The 22698-nt window shown below is 41.6% G+C and overlaps 1 protein-coding gene across 1 annotated transcript in view; it reads left to right on the forward strand.

The window, feature by feature from the left end:
* The window catches only part of MALRD1 (MAM and LDL receptor class A domain containing 1), a 2333045-nt gene extending 2326740 nt beyond the window's left edge, over positions 1–6305 (forward strand). The window contains exon 37 of the mRNA XM_086939858.1: positions 5946–6305. Coding sequence (XP_086795984.1) covers positions 5946–6011 — 66 coding nt within the window. The 3' untranslated portion in view covers positions 6012–6305. The remainder of the gene's footprint in view (positions 1–5945) is intronic.
* The last annotated feature ends 16393 nt before the right edge of the window (positions 6306–22698 follow it).

The following is a 22698-nucleotide window of genomic DNA, read 5'->3' on the forward strand; positions in this document are numbered from 1 at the left end:
GCAATGCAAAAAATGCATGTTGTGCATTTGCATGTACAACATGACAGGCACCGCACGGTGCCTGCCACCCTTGGGACACGCAACTGGCCCCCAAAAACAAGAACCTCCTGCCTTTCCATGGCAGGGCTGATCTTTGCCTGCATCATAATATGGATGGCGGTGTCTTGCACACATCGCCACCATTTTATGCCCCTTTTCCACCCGGTCGACGAGACTACCAGCGGAAAAGCGGCAGACTGTCTTTCCGTCCGCTGTGGAACCCCTAGCCATACTAATATGGCGGGGGTTAATCAGGCATGGATGGCGACGGATCATCCCCACCAGGCCAACGGTGGCTACCGCCGGCCCAGCGGGGGCAATCCGACCGCCATCCTAATGGGCCCCTAAGGAAAAACAAAGCATCTCTCAGAATCATTATTTACATTAGAATGGGTCCTATGTACAACTTCTAGCTGACCCCTATGGATCAGTCCAATTTTGTACCTTAGAAAGTGGTGACTGTTTGGGTTCTTAAAACTCTACAGTGATGCAAGGCATAATGCCGAAGTGCGGGTCCCACACAGTCAAATACCTCATCGTCAAAATCACACTGAAGTCTTCAGTTTTGATGGCAAAAGCTCAAAGGTTAGCAAAGTTTTGTTACTTAAGTGTCAATGTGGCTTCTACCTTTGAGTACATTTATGCCTCTCCCTTTTCCCTTCAGTAAATTACTTTTTTACTTTTTTACTTTTCAAAATCATCCTGTAGGGCAAGCTCAATGCTATAGATGAGCAGTATGCCATTAGCCCAGAAACCTTCCCCAGAAGGTTCATTTGAAGCCTCGTGCTTTGCAGAAAATAGCACCTTGTGGTACAAGCTGGAAAATTGTGCCCATGCATGGTGCTCCTATACTGGGGTAACATCAGAACCCTCATCGGAAGGGAAAAAACTAGATCACAAAACCTTCCTGGTGCTGGGAAAATCGCTAGGCCTCTGTTAATTGAATTTCTTAGCCTTATTTCTTGTGCTTTTTAACAGAGTCCGCATGTGATACTTTGTTTCATATTTTCTGCTGCTCAAATTATAATAGTCTGTGAAGACGTTCCCATTCTCTGTTGGCACAGTAGGTAAAAATCTGTGTGCATATTGACCTTGTTTAACTCTGGTGCTGATGGGTTCATAAGTTACAACACAGTACTTTATGTAGGCCTTGGTATAAAAGAATAGAAGCATTGTCTTTTTTCCTGGTTAAATATGTATTATCAAGGTGGAGAAGGTCACCCCTTGCTCTTTAGAGCCTAATGCATAAAAATTTTATTAAATACAATAGCATATGAGGAAGGGAAAGCCCTGTGAAAAGTTGCTGGTTAGAGGTTCTTACTGTTGAGTCTCCGGATTGAAGCCTACTGTAATACAGGTAGTTGAGGAGATTTAAAGAACTCTGTAAATACTGTGATATGAGTCATGTAAATATAACCTGGGTAGGAAATTGTGCTAAAAGGTTTAGGGAAACATGATGAACAATGTTTGAAGTGTATCTATCTTTTACCCTTATTTTGTGTGAAATTGCAGATGCTTATTATTACATTGATTAATAATCACATATTTTTTTGAGAGCAGCATACATTACATTCTAGTAGTTTATAAGGTATCAATATTGGTCACTCCTTCTGTGTTTCAGGGTGAGACACTTTTAGATCTCCTCTGGATATAATAGATTTTCTGACAGGCCTGTCTGACTCCCAGTATCACAGCTGCACCATAGCATCACTCTCAAAGGACTTAAATTGCATTTGGAGGCTGAGGAATTCTAGATGATGCAATATCTACACTATCGCAGTAGCACAACATTTACTTTTGACCTGTACTATACAGTTTCCTAGAGTCCCTCATTCAGAATCTTAGCTGCGTCTTCCTTGCTGGAAACTGATATTCCCTCCCAGATAGACCATTATTCAAATGATGGAAACGTTCTGTTCTGGAACCCCTTTTCCCTCCTGTTTTGAACCAGACAAATGTCTGAGAGGCCTCAAGTAATCAATGGCTTCTGTTCCTAGGATACCTATTTCGGTGTTTCATTTCAAAAGAAGAGTTGCTGTTGCAGTCGTTTGTGTTTCCATCTGTTCCTGTCACAGATGTAAATGTAAAAAAATGTAAATTGATACTTGTATAGCGCACTACTCATCCACAAGGGTCTCAAGGCGCTTGTACGAATACCGCTGTGGAACCCATCCTGGCTTTCCCTGTGAGGCGTCCACTCCAGGGCACCCCCAAGGTGGAGGCCAGGCATCCTTAGCGTTGTGGGGGCCGTTGTGGAGATTAAGCAAGCTATTGCCCAGAGTTGCAGAGTGGGACTCCATGATTGGAATAGGCACCGAGGCGAGAATTATCAGGTCCGTGGAATTTTGAGCCCAAGACCCGCCGAGGCAGGGAATTGAACCCTGGCCCCGGGCTAGACCTCTGCATCCATTTTCTTTCAGGTGGCCTATCATTCACAACGCTAATCATCGGTGAATGAAGTGGAAGTAACCAGGTGCAATTGTTTATTTCCAGTTTCTCTCAAGCCTCTCAAATTACTCATTTTAAAGTTACTTTTCCACTACATTCATCAAAATCATTTTCACCTTTTGATTAACATTTGTGAAAAATGAAAAATAACTGTGAATGAAGTTTCTGATATTTACACTAGCTAAGTTGTGAAAATAGTGTTTCACTAACAATCAGACATGTCCAAGAAAAATGTATTTTGAGCAACTCAATGGCAAACAGCTGTTGGCAACAATGGCATTTAACTTCTAAATCCCTAGTGCATTTCCTCTGCCAACTTACCATGACCTTACTGAAAAGGTAAAGAAAACAGTTTGGGGTTGGTGTAACCAATTTACAGTACCTGTTCAAGGGAAGTGTGCACTGATAAACAGCGCTGTCACAGAAAACCCTAATGCCAGCAAAAAAACAAGAATAATTGAGAACAGTAATGAGTAGCAAGAAAACACTTGAAAATGATGTCCATTCTTATTAAACCAGAATAGTAATAGATCAAATGCCAATCATCACATTGTAAATTAGAATACGGAATTGAGGTAAAATAGACTGAAAGATAATCTTTAAACAATATAATCCAGTTAAACAGTCTTTTATCAAACACAAATGGATGGGGTAGTTTCTAGAAAACTTTACATGTAGCAGTTTATGCATTTGTTGTCTAACAGGAGCCACACAGTTGAAACATGTCTAATGATTGGATTCCACTGCCTCAATTTTACATCATCTAGGAAATTTAAATTTCCTTTGTGTACCTAGCAAACAGCCAGGAGGAAGCATTGACCACAAAATGCTTCCCCACCCAAAGTACTGTAGCCTTGGCTGGTGTGCTGCCCCTGACCAATCCTGAATCCTGGCATTTAGAATCTTTTTGCAAACTCTACCCAGACTACCAATGGGGGACCAAGACACACTTGACAAGCTGATCTGACAAAGTACATCACCACTGGGCCACCGATCCCCATAGCTCCTGCAACGTTCTCCCACGCAGCAGCAAATCTCATTCTGCTGAACCTCACAAAGGTATTCAGCTTTGTGGAGCCCTCTTCAGCTATAGCCTGCAGCTTTGCCCGCAGGAAGAATCCAAGATCCAAAAATGTGTCTCAATCCAGAGGTACAAATATTTTCTGGGCGAAGGCGCGAAAAGTGTCCACTCACTGTGGGACCTTCTCTGGGTGCAGTATTCAAATTTCCCCTACTCAAAACATTCCTGCTAACAGGCTTCACCAAGACCTCGTCCAGCAGCATCCAACAACTTTGGTTACTGCCTGCTACCTTGCCCCACTGAGGATTGTTTATTCTATTCTAGAGACTGAGTCCAAAGGTAAAACTTCTGATGGGTGAAACCTGGTTTCTGTATTCAACCTGCGCTCCATCACTGTTGGCCTTAACTTGCTAGTAGGTACTTGTCAAGCAGAACCAGGTTACCACAGTTAGCACTTAACACTTTTTGGTCATATCTTCAGCATTAAACTTCAAAAATTCATAACTTGTGTTTGTTTTATTAGTTTTTGTCATCTTTGTGTCATAGGAATAAAATTATTCAAACCATAAAGTTTTTTGTGTACAAGTTATCCTTGTGTTCAGATGTTCTTTGAAGTGATGCTCATTTAGGATACTTTTTCAACATACCCTGAAGCTTTTTCATATATTTTGATATGCCATTCACGATTTAATTGATAATGCTGGTTCTCATTACAGAGTGCATGAATCAGAATTCCATGTTATTTTCACACAATGATTTTAAAATCAAAACCATTTGGTCAAACATCAAAGGGTATGTAATTTCCAGGCATGTAAATATATAATAGGCGAACAGTGAGCACTACAGAAGCAAATTCATCAAATTAGTATTCAATATGTCATCAATAAATGAATGCATTAATCACCAGGAAGTTCAAATAAATAAGTTATATAAGCAAGAAGGCAAATTAATACAACATTGTCTCAAATAGGAAAGTTAAGTAAAATCAGCTCTCTCATAAAGAGAGCACATTCATCAGTTAAATCAGGAAAAGTTCTTAGTTTACTCTCACATTACGCTAGCGTAATTCACACAATTCTCAAATGTGATACATCTACACACAGTTTCCATAAAACTCAGAAATCAGGTTGTGACACACAGAGATAATCTAAACTCATTATTTTCTCGGCATTATTCACAATAGAGACGACTCAACACGTCCTTCAAACCTACAGTTATCTGCAGCATACCAAGATGCATTAGACAGTCTATATTTTGCAGGAGCACTTGATTAATTGAAACATTCCACAGTTATCAGGAAAGGAAAAAATAAAAAGACATGAGAACAAAAACAAGAACACATGGCATTGGTGTCAGTGTCAGCGTCTCCTAGAAATAAAGAAATTTGGGGGCATATTACCAAGCACGTTTTTGCTATTTTAGCGGCACTTCCCGGTAATAAAACATCAATTTTTTATATCGCACCATTAACAAGGACTCGCTAACAAGCTCTAGCGCTTGTTTACCGACGTTATTAGCCGTTTTCCTTTTTGCTTTGTATGTCAGCGATATATATCGCTAATGACATGCAAAGTAGGCGTTCCTGACTTAAACACCATTGACACAGTCGCAAACACAACTTCCCTCTATTATCAATGCCCGCAAAGCGATAAGCAAACTCACGCTTATCGCTTAACCATCTTGCCTATTAGCAAGCTTTTCATTAGCGCAGTTGATTTATCGCTGGAATTCTCACGCTATTGCTGGTTTTACACGCTATCACTGGATTACCTATCACCTTTGTGATACGCGTTGATAATACAGCGCTATCACAGCGAGGAAACCCAGCGATAGCCGGCGATAAAACAAACAGCGCTAAGCGCGGTTTGCGATAATTATCGCAAATTGTTGATAATATGCCCAATACACTCTAAAGCATGGAACAACCTTCCACTACATTTAAGGACCTCCTCCTTTTCTTAAACTCCACAAGAAGCTGACGACCTGGCTTTTCGAGTCATCCCACTAGGCCGTAGGTGTGGCTAGACTCAGAGCTGCTCAGCACCAGATACCATTGCGGCTGATATTGCACTCTACAATCTGCTCGACAATCGGCTTAATATGGCACAGGATGTCAAGGTGACAATTAAATGTTAACCATTTTAAAATGCAGGGTACTAGCTATTGTCAATCTAAACATGAATAATACACAGTTAATATCAAGGTGTGTGTACAATTTAATATAAATCCAAAACATTTATTATGAAAAATAACCGCATCCAGTGGTTTGTTACATATAAAATGCTATTGGTGCCTACTCCTAAATGTCACTGTGGTACATTTGGAGTCTACTAACACGTATATTTAGAATAAATAACGAATATAAATAATTTACTTTAAAATAGCACACACTAATCGGATTTCATTCATTAACAATTTACATTATGTTTTGTTTCAGGTATTTTCTGGACAGGAAAATGGCGTGTCCTCATTCCCCAATCCATTATATGGCTCCTCATCCTGACTCTAACGCCACCGGTTACGCTTCAAATGCAAAGAAAGAAAATCACTTTCGTTTCAAGAAACAGATATGATTGCAAAATCAATTGTCCTTGAGTATTTCAAGATCGATATGTAAGAGCTTGACCCTCAATGGCCCGGCATGTACTAGTCTGCTGCCAGTTAAGCAAATGTTGGTTCTTGTCATGCAACTATTTTCGAATGCATGTAATAAACGTCCAGCAATACCTAATTTGTTATTATGGTGATATATAAATTATGTTCGCAAAATAAAATGTTTAAGTTGATGGTTAACTTCTTTCCTTTATAGCTCTCCTTTTTGGTACGATTATTAATTAAGGAAAATGAGTCGAGTTAAAAGTTCAAAACTAACTTTATCCATCAAGAGCTCCTGCAGCTATTAGATGCCTGACACATTGGAAATTATTGTCATCTGGACACGGGCTTACCCGTGTTTAAAGCTGGTAAATGATTGATAACACAGTGCAAGTGGTTTCTTTTACAAGAAAAAGAATGGACACTAAAGGAGTAATATGACCTGAAAGGGTTTATGCATTTAGGACAGAGATCCCTTTGTAGCACAGGGGATTAGCTGTGATATTCAGTTTATTCACAACATTCTCACACAATTCTTCTATCAATAAACTTTGAAAGCAGAGTCGCTCTTGGGTGGCAATGCAAGCTGAAGACAAACACCTCTGTCAAGTTCAATTTTACTCCAGAATACAAACTGAGCCCTGTTTTGTAACTGAGATCCACAGGTTTTCAAATAATTTTAAACTGCAATTTCGTGAATGAGCATCCTTCTAAAAACATTTTTAGCATGAGTGCAGGATTCTTAGAAAAGACATCCATAATTATAATATATTATTTAAGAATGTCTTATTTTGCTGAGAACGGATGCTTTTCCCATAAAAGAGTGCAACAGGAGAACATTTCATATTTCAAACTAATGATGAAAAATTACATTAAAAAATAATTAACTTAGATCTCTTGACTGGGGGTGAATGTTTTGATTTGTTCTGCATTCCGTCCATCAATTGTGTGTCTTTTGCTTTCTTGCCCTAAGTGCGCCAGGTATGCCCAGACGTGGGACCTGGGCTCACTGTGCCACTGGAATCAAGCTATCCTGGCTGAAGAGGGGTGAAACCCCGAAACCGGTCCGAGTATGCTTGTTTCCGGTCCATGGAGGACCTGGCTTCGCAGTTCAGGCTGGACTGTTCCCATGAGGCACAGGGTCAAGACTGATTTGCATATGGCCATGTCTAAACTGGGGTGACATGGTGAGCAAAAGAATGATGGATTTAACCCAGATCTCTTGACTGGGGTGAATGTTTTGATTTGTTCTGCATTCCGTCCATCAATTGTGTCTTTTGCTTTCTCGCCCTAAGTGCACCAGGTATGCCCAGACGTGGGACCTGGGCTCACTGTGCCACTGGATTCAAGCTATCCTGGCTGAAGAGGGGTGAAACCCTGAAACCGGTACTAGTATGCTTGTTTCCGGTCCAGGGAGGACCTGGCTTGGCAGTTCAGGCTGGACTGTTCCCATGAGGCACAAGGTCAAGACTGATTTGCATATGGCCAGGTCTAAACTGGGGTGGCATGGTGAGCAAAAGAATGATGGATTTAACCCAGATCTCTTGACTGCGGGTGAATGTTTTGATGTGTGTCTTTTGAAAAATTACATTCATGCATGATAATTACATGTTACAAAAGGCGCTCACTTTAACCAAGGACACTTGTGTTGTGAGGAGCAATGGGAATCCCAACACAGGAACTGCGCAGTCATGCCATTCCACCCAGAGACTTCAAATCCGGAGCAAATCTTCAAACATCAAACCCAAGAATGATGATCTCCGAAATAAAGCATACAGAAATGGGCAAGTCTGAAAAAAGACTATTTTCCCTCCACTCTCCACTTAGGGAAAATCAAAACTCTGCCATTCAAACAAACCCAATTCTCGTCAGAACAACGAAGATTTTCATAGCTAGGGCTGAAACCAAAACCAAGTCCTAGATTTTTTTTCTCTTCTCTTTCCTTGTATCTACCATAGGTATTTTGAAACATAGTGCATCACATAAGTTGTTGGAACATGTGTGCCTGTGAGTAGCTGGTAGTGGGAATTCTCATGCACACACTGGGCCTGATTAATCAACCAAAATCTTTGTGTGGAGTTCTCAGCACACTTGGATTTCTACCCATGGCTAGTCACAGATCTTTGCGCTAAAAGCCTTTACCAATACTGGACAGAAATCTACACCGAGCAGCATTGCGAGAGTTCACCCTCACTTGTGAGAGGGGTCCTCCTACAACTGAATTTACAACATATGAATAACTTTACGACTGTCTTTTTTGCTGTGTGCCGTTTGTGGGTGTTCTCGCCCCAGTGGTGGAAAGCACCAAAGTGAAAAAATAGGAAACACCATACATCTGACAAAAACTTCAATGCTGGACACATATACTCTACAATCACATACATACACTCTATTTCATAATCATTGCCCTCTTGCCCTTGGACTGCCTCTCTAACAGGATCCCCATCAACAGCTACAGATTCCAAGAGGCAGACAACCCCAGTCAAGATGAAGAGGAACTTCACAAAACAGGGGAGAGACTTTGTAATTGCCTTTTTAGTTGATCATTACAAGGTACTACGTTGGCTGCCTCCAAGCACCCACAGTGGAGCGGAGAAGGAGGTCATGTGTCAGGAGTTTTTCGATTCTATGAACGCATTGGGTACAAACCACGCAGCTTGTGGGATCCACAATAAATAACAAAATAAAAAGAGTAGATGGGTAAAGAAATTCTCTAGGACAGTGTTTCCTAAACTGGGGTCCCCGGACCCCCAGGGGTCCGTGACACATTCCCAGGGGGTCCGTGGGCAGCAGTTTTAAAAGCACAGCAAAGTTTCTTGTATAATCGTAATCTAGCAGAGAGACCTATTAAAAGATTTATTTGGGAAGAAATACATTTTGAATGTAAAAGTCAGTGCTAGCCACTGTGTTATGTTCTGAATCCTGAGTTTGTGCTTTTCCAGAACCAAACACTCTTTAAAAATGCCTATCAGTATGAATGACATGGTAATACTACACCGTTTAGTCTCCTTACCTTATGTACCATTTTCTATACACTGATGTTTTGCAATTTGCTATTTGGAAGGGGCATTCCCGTCCAAATAGCGAGCCTCAAAACCATGTACAAATGTTTTGCGACTGCAATTGCAGTCGCAAAACACTCGCAATTATCACTTACTTCAAGTAGATAGTAATGCATTCGCAAAGGGGAAGGGGTCCCCTGGGGACCCCTTCCCCTTTGCAAACGCATGCAAAATTATTTTTTAAGGGCAGGCAGTGGTCCCAGGGACCACTGCCTGCCCTTAAAAAATGAAACTAAAACGTTTCATTTTCTTTTTTTTAATGCATGGAAAACAGGCTGCATTTTTTTTTAAACTGCTTTATTTAAAAGCAGTCCCAGACATGGTGGTCTGCTGAGCCCAGCAGGCCACCATCCCTGGGAGGGCTGGCATTCCCAATGGGCTCGTAAATTGCAAGAGGCTCATTAACATTAATGAGCCTTGCAATTTGCAACCCCATTGGGAATCTCAAACAGTGTTAAACACACTGTTGTACATTTCATTTAGTGACTCGCAATTTGCTATTCGCAATTGGTCACCAATTGCAAAGCGCTAAATAAAATGGTCGTACATCTGGCCCCAAAATCCTTAGTACTTTGAGTTTTTGTATTGTGTGCACATGTGTGTTTTTTTTAATTAGTTTTAATATTTGAAATTTAACTCATAAAGATTACTTGGGGGTCCCCGGCTTCCAGTGGTGACTCAATGGGGGTCCTCAGGGGTCAAAAGTTTGGGAACCACTGCTCTAGGATACAAGTGGCAAATGCCGTTCCTAGTGGCAAACCTGAATTCTATATTACCCTTTTGTCTAAATATTATGCTCATTTCAAGCAGCTGTTTTTTGTTTCTCCAAACATTCCATACATGTCTGGTAAGACTGTAGCCATTAGATATTTAGTACTGTATGTCATCATTTGCACTTTCTCATCATTATTTGACATTTTTAACCAATGCATTCCGTTTGTGAGTTTGCTCCTTATGAAAGCAATATGCCATATCTCTTGGATTCATGTTTCTGAAATAATAACATTTATGTTTCCAGTAATAGTTCTCTGTACCTGTCAACTGAAGGGGGTTCCATGTAGCCTGCAGGGAAAAACAGTAAACTGACACAGACCGTAAGGAGTTGAAAAGGCAGTTTTCTCTCAGTCTTCTTTTTTAAGGGGTACCTGCTAATATTCTTTAGTAAGGTCTATGGAAGGTATAGAACAGGCTTCACCTAGCTTCTCTATTAATTTGTCAATTCGAGGTAGAGCATACCCATCACATTTGGAGATACTGTAGACTGCCCTAAAATGATTGCAAACATGTATAACTCCATCTGGCTTGGGAACCAGTGCAATTGGGGAAGACCAGGTACTCTGTGAAGTCTCAATTACACCCAATTAAACATTTGGCTCACCTCTCTCTGTATAGCTTGTCTTCGAACAGCCGGTACTCTATAGGTTTTTTGCTTTATTACAGGCTTCTCTTGTGTAGGGATAGAGTACTGCCAAGTGTGTTTTCCTGAGAGATCAGAAAATAAGGAAGTAAAGGTTTGTAAAGTGCGGATAAGTTCACTCCGTTGTAGATTGTTTAGAGAATCATCAATGGGAAATTGCCTAGTGTAGTAGAATGAGGTTCTACTGCTAAGGTGGCCTGTCTCTTTCTTGGCAAGGTTCCTAACAATTTTAATAGGTTTACATGGTTCTTTCTACAGGTTCTTTCTTGGGAGAGATTCTGAGTCTGTAGGTAACCCGGCCTATTTTTGACCTTATCCTGTAGGGCCCTTACCATTCGGATTTCATCTTTTTTGCTGATGTGGGTAAGAGTACCAACACTCAGTCCCCTACTTGATATGTTCTCCATTTCATTTCCTTGTCATATATATGCTTCTGTCATTTCTGACTTTTTTCTAGGTTGCTATGAGCATGTTCTCTTAATTTCCCTATTCTGGTTCTCACTTGACTGGTATAGTCAAAAAGACCTCCAGCCTCTTCATCATTGTCTTTCTCCCACACTTTCTTTGTGATCTCCAATAAGGTATGTGGCTTCTGTCCATAGAGTAACTGAAAGGATGAATATCCTAAACTACTCTGTCCCCGTACTACAAACAGAGCCAGATTAAACAATTGGTCCCAATTCATGCCCTCCCTGGATAACATTTTCTTTATGGTAAGTTTGAGAGACCCATTATATCTTTCGACAAAACTATCCGTTTGAGGATGGTAAACAGAGGTCTTGATATGGGAAATGTTTACAGACCTGCTTCCTCAATTGGGATACAAAAGGTGTTTCTTGATCTGTGAGGAATTCTTAGGAAAATCCTACACATGAAAAGATTTCATTTTAGTGGTAGGAGAACATAAAAAGGAATGGTCTTGGGGTACCAGCTTTTATAATCAACAAGTACCAGAACATGTTGATTTCCTTTGGAGGACTTTGGAAGGTGTCCAATGAGGTCCATCCCTACCCTTTCGAATGGAGTTCCTATTGCCGGTAATGACTGCAATGGAACTGGTGGAGGACAGTATGGATTTTTTCTCTTGGTATATCTCACACACCTCACAGTATTTTCTTTATCTGTGCCATTATCACAGGCCAATATAAATGCTGTAAAATTGCCTGAATGGGTTTCTCAGATTCTGTATGTTGCAGAGTTTCTCCCTCTGATGTACGTTCCTGTGTTGAGCATATACGAAATAGCATTTAGAATGACCCTGATGCACCACAAAGCATTTCGTTCCCTGATTGTTCTAGTGTTTATTGATCTTTTCCTATTAATTGTTATATCTGATCTTTCTTGCAATAGATTGGATCATATTTTGTAGACCCTTCATTATCTCTTCTTGTTCTGCTTTTCTTCATGATGCCCAGAGAAGTTTGGTGCCTTGCTATTTTTAGCACCAATCTATTCATCTTCAATCCGATTTCGTAAAAATACAAAAGTAGGATCTTTCCAATTTGTGGGTTTTTCTTTCAAGCTGCAACACTCTTAATGAGACACAGACACTTGTCACATCTCACATATATATTCTGTGCAGGGAAGCCTCGTGTCTTTGGGGGGGGGGGAATCGTTCTTTCCTCATGCAGTCCTGTAGGGCACTCAAAAGTCTTTCTCATTGTGTGGTCCTTGCTTGCCACCCATGCTACTGTTACTCCCATGATTATCATACATTGCTTCCGTTTGTTGCTCTATCACAGCAATTAAATCCAATTTACATGCTGTAAAATGTAATGTATACCTTTTTTTAAAAGTGCATATCCTCAAACACCACTTCTTAAAGTAAACTATTGGATATCTATTTCCTAAGTTTTTAATCATCCACCCCCTCACCTGACTTTAAAAAATAAAAGTGATTTGGCTAGATGGAGTCTCTTCACATTCTGATAAAATAAACATCAACATATTAGAACTGTTTGCAATGAAGGCTCTGTCTCCGTGTTTAAGTGCTATACTCGCACCAGAGTTTGCATCTCTGCTGTAGTGAATGCATGAATTTTCTTAAACGTGATTCCTGGTCACAGTGTGTACAGAGTTCAACAAATTCATGCATATTAAGCACTTGATGAAACACAGGTTCCTTGGATATTTTTTTCAGCTTGTCACATATAAGGGGGATGCCTTTTGGAAGCTGCAGTAGCAATTACATTGAAATAGTAGCACTTGCATCTGAAATATGTCTGCAAAGAAGAGTCAGTCAAAGGCCTGGAGTAAAAAGCTGGACTGGCAGAAAACATACAGGGCAGGATGAATAGTCAGAAGGTGGATCAGCAGGACTAATGCTCTTGGCAGCAGCACTAAATGGAGCTGAGGAGTATACAAATATAAAGAACTTTTTGGACAAGATCAAAAATAATAGGGCATAAATAATAACTTACAAAACACGTTAGTTTTTTTGTTATGGGGCAGGAAACATGAAAGAGGACGAGCAATGGAGACCGAGGATCAGCCTTAGGTGGGAAACTTTAACTGGAGGCATTTGACAGAGGGGGCATCTTAGATTGGTACATGGCAGTGAATTCAGTTCCTGGAAAATGAATGACAGTTGAGAGACATCTGCCATGATGACCCACAACAGCACACCAGCATTGCTCTTGCACTGTGCTCGTCATGCACATGAACAATTCAGATTCCAAACAGCTGTCTTAAGGAGGAGCCGAACCCACACCCGGAGGCTCTGACAAATGCACACAATGTAACCCTGGCATAGGGGAAACCCCATCACATAGCCATAGTGGAGAGCCCAGAATGGGAAGCATGATGCCATGGCAATCACCTGACCATAGGCTCAAGATACCTCCAGGCCCACATAGGTAACAGAAGTAGCTAGTGGTAAATACGCTACAACCACTGCATAAGAAGCAACCCCTTCTGCCACAAAGTCCCAACAGTGCCTTGGAACTGACCAGGGCGATGACCCCATTTGTTGCATAATGAGGCTCCCAGACCCCCAACGTCAACCTTTGGACTTCTCCTGTCAATTTAAATTAATGTGTATAATCAAAACATTTTCCTGCGTGAAGTCACTTTATTCTTTCACATTGAAGACCCTCCTACCCTCAACTGAAAGGTTTAAAACATGACTATTTAATTGCATAATTGTGCATTATGTGTTGCATAAATATTTTATTTTTGCAGTGCAGTGTGTTTTGCAATGGCTTCTCGAAGTACGAACTCGAGACATTATTACACATACTATTAACGAAAAGAAGTGGCAGTTCATTTAGAATAAAAGGAAGTCCCCTTTCTTAATTTTTTTTTTCCTCACAAGTACGAAAGTGTCGCAATGTTCAATTCGTATTCTTTGCAGTTCGGAAAGAAAAGACAGACTGTAAGTGCCTACAGCTGGAAATATGTTTAACATACCCGACGTCAGCTCCTTGAGAATGTTTCCAATTACAGAAATCATTGACTGTGAAAACAATCTCCTTTTCATTTTCACTGGCAAATACCTTGAAATAAAGGCAAGCATCTTCGCTTGCACTCCCCTTCTGCTGTACTATGTTTGAAGAAGCAGGGATTTTACACCAAGTTCTCGGATTATAGCTGAAAATACTTTAATATGCAGCCACTGCTCCGCATTGTATTATAAAAGATGGTACTGAAACATAACCAAAAAATAAAGATATAACTTAGAAATGAAATATTCTTGACATGTAAATGTGAAAGGGGCCTTCTTTCGAACAGAAAACATATTTCCCTTTACATAATAGTGCAATACCCTTGTCTGTTTGGAAATTTTAGACCTGTTAATGCGGAATTTGCTCTAATATAAAAAGCTGAAACCTTGCTTTCTCCAATGTCATTTCTAGTGGACAGTGTAGGGACATTGTGGCTGTAATTTAGGTCATGATTGTGTATTCGATTTGCACAGGCATCAGAGTTATGAGCTGTGGGATAAAGACCACACATTCTGCATTTCCCCCAAGTACATTTTAGCTGATCAAACCTGTTAAAATACATGGTCAATTCGGAGATGAGCATAACCTAGTGCCAGAAGCAAGCATTCTGCATGTAATTCTTGATTTTTTAAGAGGAAAAGTTAGTATAAGAGCTGTTTGCTTCGGCTAGTAAACACTTCACTCAAAAGCTTCCAATGGTGGTCTGAGGTCACTGCAGAATAAGGTGGTGCTTCTGCCACACTGAACACACAGTTCCTTCATAACATTTAGAGATCTGAAGTGCTGGATTTCTGATTGTTTACCCTCAGGCAGCTCTGCCAGCAGAAATACTTGATCCAGTGTTGCATCCATCAGAGAGGTGCCAGTGGCAGTTGCCCTACCCTTTCCAGTGTTGGACTACAGGTGCAGATTTGTCCTGCTAGAGCCATCATACAAGGCATAGTGGTCCTGACAAGGATAGTGTAAATTACCCTGATTTGTAGGGATACAACTCCCTAAAGTTAAGGGAAATTTAGTTTTGCTTTTCAGGAATGTAGAAAATTAGGTTGCTGGAGGGGGGTGTGAGCTCTTCCCAAGCAACAGCCACAAACCCTGTCAAGGTTGACCACAAAAGTCACAAAATTTACCTGTGCTGCACTCTCTGGTAGCTTGGCACAAAAGCAGTCAATCTTAACTTAGAGTCAATGTGTAAAGTATTTATTCAGTAAATAAACTGCAATGAAGTGAAAGCAGAGCACAAGTAAAATCCCACACACATTTTTGAAAAATTGAGTAAATTGTAATACATTATTTGACAACAAAACAGCAAAGATTCAATTAGTAGAACAAGAGGTATGAATTTTTTAAAGTATAAAGTGAAATCTAGCGCCTAAAAGTTTAAAGTACCAACTGCGTACATATAGTTGTGCATGACCAAGGCCAAGTCAAAAGTTATGGCTGGCTGTGATGGAGCACAGATCGAATGCAAGAAGTGCCTTAGGCCCAGTCTCCCCTTACCTTCAGACTTTGAAGATATTTTGAAGGAAAATGTCTGAGAATGTAAAGTTCAGCGGGGCAAGGCAACTGACTGGGTCTGAGGAGAAGCCATCATTGTCGGGGAGACACTGGCTGAAGTCACAGTGAAGAATCCTTCGTACAGACTTACGGGTTGTTTCTAATGTCGTTCGAAAGGGCTCTGAATCGGATTTGTGTTTGCGGAACAGATCCAGAGCCCACGTACACACGTCCCGACGAGTAAGTACGATGCCTGGAAACTGGTAGGGCTGTCCGAATCAGTTCCGAAAGCCATTCATACAGCTTGAGTCATTCAGAGCCATATCGTACAGCTCTATGGACTCGGTTTCCGAACAAGCGAGTATGATGACCGATTTGGACGCCCATTCCGAGCTGCAGGAAACGGTCTTTGGAGGACCATTGCAGCCCCCTTTCTTCTGGAGCCCTCCGAATCAGGCATGTAGGGGTACACAAGGGACCCCCCCCCTTTTCAACCATGCACAATGAGGCAGGCACCATGGGGTGCATGCCACAGGGTGCATGATTTTCCCCAGTCACCCCTTTCTTCAATGGGAGACAGTGTTCTCGTTCAGAACACAGGCTCCCATTGAAGTCAATTGGAGTATGACCGAATTGTATTCGGAGGCACCCGGACACATCCAAATCGCTCGGTTGGACAAGTTGTTCGAAAAGTATTCAAGGACCGATTAGGTAGGAATGCTTTCCAAACCAGATCGGAATCGGGCCCTTACTTTCTTTATAATGGAAGTCAAAGATCTCCAGCAGACTGAAGTGCAGACATGAGGGCTCCACAAGGATGGTTACCCCTTTTGTGAACAGCCTCTGAAAAGGATTTACTACTGTGGGGAAAAAAAAGTTACGGGAGCTGCCGCAAAGTCAAGCTGACATGCAATGCCTTCGGCAGATCAACAAGCGGGTAGGTTTTGGTCTCCTATTGTTTCTCAGAGCTGTTTTGGGTAAAAAAATTCTCAGTACTAAGTTATGTATTAGGGCTATCTGGGCATCTTTATAACCACTTCCAAAGATCCTGGACTAGAGGGGAGCCACTTGGATGGTCAGGACTCACCCAGGCTGGATCCAGGAACAAGATGGTTGGAGCCTTTACTGTCCCTTAAGGTCTGATAAGGAGGTCAGCCAACTAGCCCTCCTAATCATTCTGGTAGTCCTAGCTTCAAGGAGAAGTGTATGGCACAAGCAAGAAGACAGGCCCCTGGGGCTCAGAGCAGGCGTCAGGCAGCAGAGCAGTCCCTTAGGTGGAAGAGGTGTGGCGCCGAGGCCAGGGTGACTGACTCTGGAATCTGGGGATCACGGTTCGATCCCCGGCACCGCGGCAGATTAACCCAGCACTATGTGACTCTGGGCAATAGATTGCTTAATCTTCCCGACGGCCCCCAGCGCCTGGAGACCCTTACAGATGATTGTGCGCTTTACAACTGTGGATTATTATTTAGGTGCAGCAATGCAGTCTTCTGAAGTTCACAGTAGCAGACAGTCCTCTGAGTGTCCTTCTACAAGTCCAGAAACTGAACAGAAGAGTGGGTCTGAGGGTCTTATTTTTATACCTAGTGACGCTTTGAAGTAGAAGACGTTTCTGGAGGTTCCTCTATAAAACATGCTTGGAAATTTCTGCCTCCCTGTACTGGCTCCAGGCACAAAAGGCTCCTTGTTTGAAGGCAGGCCACATTCTAGTGATGCTGTGCCCAACTCTGCCCTCAAATCCTGCCTGAGGTTGCACATCGAGGCACACGAATGCCTTTATTGTTTGGCTGTCTGGATGGTAAATGCAAACGCCAAATGCCAACTACACCCAGTCATGGGACCCAGGATAATGTTGGAGGACCCAAATAGTTAGAACCGTAAAATACCAACTCTTTTTATACCACTAAGGAGGATTTTATATTATAAGTTCTCAGACAAAAACATGACTTTGCCACCTGCTCCCAATCAGAACTTATTAAGCACTTATTAAATGTAATAAGGTAACCTAATGTTATCCTGCAGAGGTAGGCCTCACATCAGTGAAAAACATATTTCTGAGTTTTTTACTATGAGGACATGTAAAACTTAAAAGTATTTATCCAACTTTTTATTTACAAAGCACCTTTCCCTATGGGCTGTTTAGGGCCAACTTCAAGGGTGATTTATTTGCTAAAAAAAGTGAGTTTAAAGCTTGGCAAGGGGGTTATTCTGCCAAGTCAAATTGGCAGTTTAGAACTGGGAACAGGCTGCAATGACAGGACTGAGACAAGTTTTAAGGGGCTACTTAAGTGGGTGGCAAAATAAGTTATGCAGGCCCACTAGTAGCATTTACTTTGCCATCTCTGGGTAAATGGTATACCATTTTACTAGAAAATGTAATATGCCGATCAGATGTAAGCCAGCTTTACCATATTTAGTAGTGGTAAAGTGCACAGAGTCATAAGGCCAACAAGAACAAATTCAGCAAAAATAGGAGGGTGAATGCAAGAGGTTTGGGAGAGGAGCATCTGAAGGCTGACAGGTCTAACAAGTAACAAGGACCCATTTTTAGGGTTTTTTACAGCATGGTGAGAGAGAATGCAGAAAAGGATGTATCAATAGGGTGTCCCACTCAGTATTCAAGAATATTGAAAATGCATATAAATGCGTATGATGCACTATCATCACAGATATCGCAGTCAGGCATGCAGGAATCTCTATATTCATGGTGCACAGTCTTTCAATATAGGGGAATGCCTCTACATACCTGGTGGGCTGTCAGGCTGCTATACAGGGGCTAAAAGATCTCATTTGTCTTCCTAGCTTACGCAGATTACGCTTTCACATTTCTACGTTTGTTAACAGAGACAGAATTACGGTATTTTCTTTATATAGGTTAAACCTCTTTGGGCCTGCAATTTGGAGTACATTTTAAAGTACTAAAATTACTGCAAAGTGCTATTATAAACTACTCTTTTGTAGTAACTTACACTTTCAAAGTAATTCTGCATCACCAATATGTTTTATGGTTAAGTGTTGCAGTACCACTGGTTGGCCATGTGTAGTGTTGGGCTTACTACAAAAATGTAAGTCATTTCAAAAGTGCCATTTGTGAATACAGAAAAGTCGTAAAATTACTTAAAAATGTGTTTCTTGTGTGAATAAGGCCCTGAATAGCAACGTTCACATCATTGAAGTGCACTCAATGTAGCTAATGGGTAATATGTGCAGTACTCTATGTACCAGAACATTGTCTGGCAATGCTTTGCTCTGGTTATCTATGATAGTATAATCACAGCAATAGTGCTAAGTTAAGTTTAGTTGTACGATAACATTTGGAAATTCGGGGTATTGTTTTTTTATTCTACATGTTAACATAAACATTACTTTAAAAACACTTTTATTGTAGATCAGAAGTGTGCACCACAACTATGTAGATATACGAGAGCTTCATAAGTTATGGAAATGCATATGATGAACCAGTGGATGCACTCTTGCAGATATACAAGAGCTTAACAAAATAGGTATACATGCATGCACTGAGACAACCCTGATCACAGCGACAAGGACATCAGGGCCCTCCTAGACTGCAGCCAAACGACTGCCCTCATCCTTCTGGACCTTCTCACCCACCTTCGACACCATGTCCCATCACATCTTAATCAACAGATTCTATCAAATCAAAAACCATGGAGACACCCTCAAATGGATTGCCTCAAACCTCTTTGTAAGAACCCAGAGAATCCAGCTCCCACTGTGTCGCGTTCTAATCTAGGACCCTGATCAATACTGTGACCTTATACCCCTATACGGCTATAATCCATTTATTCCCCTATAATGGCATAAACGATCAAGAGCGATATTTCAGAAACTTGTCTCTGGCCTAACATGATCAGAGTCACATTTCAGAATCTCTTCCTCTGCAGCTCATTTGAGCAAATGACACAGCAGAAGCCACTATCTAAGATTCCTAGAATACACTCCGAGTTCTTCAACAAGCTAAAACTCAGCAACCTGGGAAAGCCCCGCTTGCTATGTTTTGATTATTAATAGAACTCTAATGAGCACTGAGAGACGATCACTTCCTAGTGACATCTTTATTGACGTCTTATGTCCAAAAACTTACGTCAAACAAGGCACCTTTCAGGTATAAATATTACCAACGTTGCCTTAAGCAAACGCTGCCTCAACGACATCGATGATAGCGATGGTGTGGTGAACATAGGAGCAGAACAGCTGTCCCCTGCAGAGCCCAGCAGATACAAGCTGCCCACGGACGCTGCCCCTCCTCCTCCTCCTCGACGTGCTGAGAGAGACGCTGTCTTTTCCCTTGCCGTAAAAATCCAGCTCCGGCGTTTCCAGCCTACTCTTGCGAGTGACTGGGATATCGAGTCCTGGAAGGAGATACAAGACCTCCAACATTCTATTCCAGAGGTATGGTGTTGACTAAACCCTTAGAGAGAATTCTTGAAGCAAACCTTGGCAAAACCAACTTAACTAAAACTGCTACTTACTTACTTCCTCCCTCCCAAGTATTAGGCTTAGGTCAGGTACACTGGGGTAGGCGTAGTTAGAAGCACCAGTTGAGTACGTTAGCTAAATGTATATATGAATGTATATATTTTATTCATTTTAACCATTGTATGGCTAAGAAACCATATCAATGCTTTTACAGTATTATTTCGCAATCCTCATTTTACTGTACGCACTTTTTAAAATGACTAGTCTTGCAATTGTGGCAATTCATTTCTCTTGTATGAGAAGAAAGACTGTTCAATAAATAATACCTTTTATTGAAAACGCCCGTCTCTCTATTCTCTGCACTTTGGTGAAAGTAATCTGCACAAAACTGACTGAGTAAAATAACTGTCTATTTGTTTATTTATCACATTTGTAGAGCGCTCTGTTACCCGGAGGTGTCCTGGCGCTGGCTTGATTGAGCTAGTATGAGTGGGTAGGATTAATGGGTGAAGAGCCAGGTCTTAAGCTCTCTCCTAAAGGCCATCAGGCCCTTAGATTGTCTGAGAGAGAGTGGAAGTTTGTTCCAGGCCTCTGCCGCCCCAAGGGAGAAGCTCCTGCCTCCCCAGCGAGCTCTTTTAATTCTGGGGACAGTAACCAGAGCCAATTCCCCCGATCTCAGGGTTCGTGCTGGTTTATGCCAATGGAAGAGCAGTTTCATGTATCTAGGGCCCATATCATGAAGGGCCTTGAAGACCATGCATAGTGCTTTAAAGGCAATTCTCTTACGAATTGGCAGCCAGTGTAGAGTCACCAGGTCCTGAGCTACCGATGCGAATTTGGGAGTATCGGTGATCAGGCGGGCAGCTGCATTTTGCAATAATTGGAGTTTATTAAGAACACTCTGCTGGGCGTTTAACATCAAGCTGTTACAATAGTCCAAGCGTGAAAGAACTAGACTTGTAACAATAGCTTTCCTGTGTTCCTTCTCCAAATACGGGAGAATTTTTCTGATGGTTTCACACGACTATAGAGATTGACTCTTATTCTAAGGAGCAAAGTTGTCATGTTTATGCGGTTGTTGGAAAACTGAATCCCTTCTTGTCTGTACCAGGGAAGCTGATCACTTCCTATTCAGTTTAAGAAAGTTTCCATTGACCTCTGAGCTAGTTGGTAACAAACCCAATTAAGTTTAGCATAGTCAGTAGAGACCTGGAAGATCTGCACTTCTACGTCGATACTACTGTTTATGTTATTCCAATGCGCAGGGCCTATTGGGAAAATAGGAACTACACTACAACTGTTCACCTTGGAACCCAACAAGATCATCTGCGGTGACCCCCCAGGAACATCCCTCAGTCCCACCCTCTTTAATACATGCATGGCACCCTGGCCACAACGTCCAATTGCACCGACTCAACTTCATCTCTTACACCGGCGACACTCTACACATCCACTCACTGTTAGAAGACCTCTCTATCATCAAAGCCAACTTCCACAAATGTAGGATGAACATTGCCGACTGGAAGAAAGACAACACCCTCAAGCTAAACACGGACAAGGCAGAAGTCCTCGTCTTTGGGAAAAATACCTTGCCTTGGAATGATGCATGGTGGCCTGCTGAACTCTGCCTATCTTCTTCCCTCACAGACCAAACCCACAACCTCAGTATCACCTTGGTTAGAAAGCTATCTATGAGGAAACAGGTAAACACAATTTGGTCTACCTGTTTCCACATCCTAAGTGTACTCCGCGAGATCTTCAGGTGACTCGCAGTGAACACCAGAAGGACAGTAACCCAAGCTATCAGCACCTACAGGTTAGACTATGGGAGACCACCCTATGTAGGAATCACCACACGCCTCCTGAATAGACTACAGACAATACAAAATTCAGTGGCAAGACTCACCATTGACTTCCCCAGATAGACCCACATTACACCCCTCCTCCATAGCTGCACTTGCTTCCGACTTAGAAGAGATGCAAGTTCAAGACGTTGACCCACGCATACAAAGCCCTGCACAATGAACACTAGCATTCATCAACAAACTTGACCTTCAACCAACCGACCGGACATCTATGATCCACCTCCCTCTTCCTCACTGACACCCCCCTGATCCTCCAAAGAAACAGCGGAGGATGCTCATTCTAACACCTGGGTGCCAAGGCTTGGAACGGCCTTCCCCTGCGCCTCAGGACTGCCTCATCACTCCAATAATTCAGTTAAGCACTTAAGACCTGGTTGTTTGAATGAACAGATCACCATGAATAGGTTAGCAATCTCCAGCACCTTGAGACCCTCATGGCTGATTTGCCACTCTCTATAAATCCTTGATTGATTGATTGACATTCATTCCCACTATTTATATGACTTTCTGAAATGCAGTTAGAAATAACAGGAACAGAAGTCCAGGCAACTGTATATATTCTGATCTTTGCAGCATGGTGTATGAAATGATACCCATCAAATGTAACACATAATTATATATTATATATCTTAAAACTGTTTCCATTTTATTTTAAAATAGATTTTAATTGATAGCAAAGGGTTATCTCACATTTCCGATTTGCAATAGGGTGGTCCAGTAGTTAGCTTCTGGTGTTTGTGCTATTATTCAGAAGAATGTTTCAGAGATACTACCGGCTCAGATTATCATGACTTTTCTGAACACACACCTGATACAGAAACAAAATTGAACGTTCTGTGGTCTCTACGCCATAATGAAGGGGACCTTATAATGT

This window comes from Lissotriton vulgaris, chromosome 10 (genome assembly GCF_964263255.1).
Source record: "Lissotriton vulgaris chromosome 10, aLisVul1.2, whole genome shotgun sequence".
Taxonomy (NCBI): Eukaryota; Metazoa; Chordata; class Amphibia; order Caudata; family Salamandridae; genus Lissotriton; species Lissotriton vulgaris.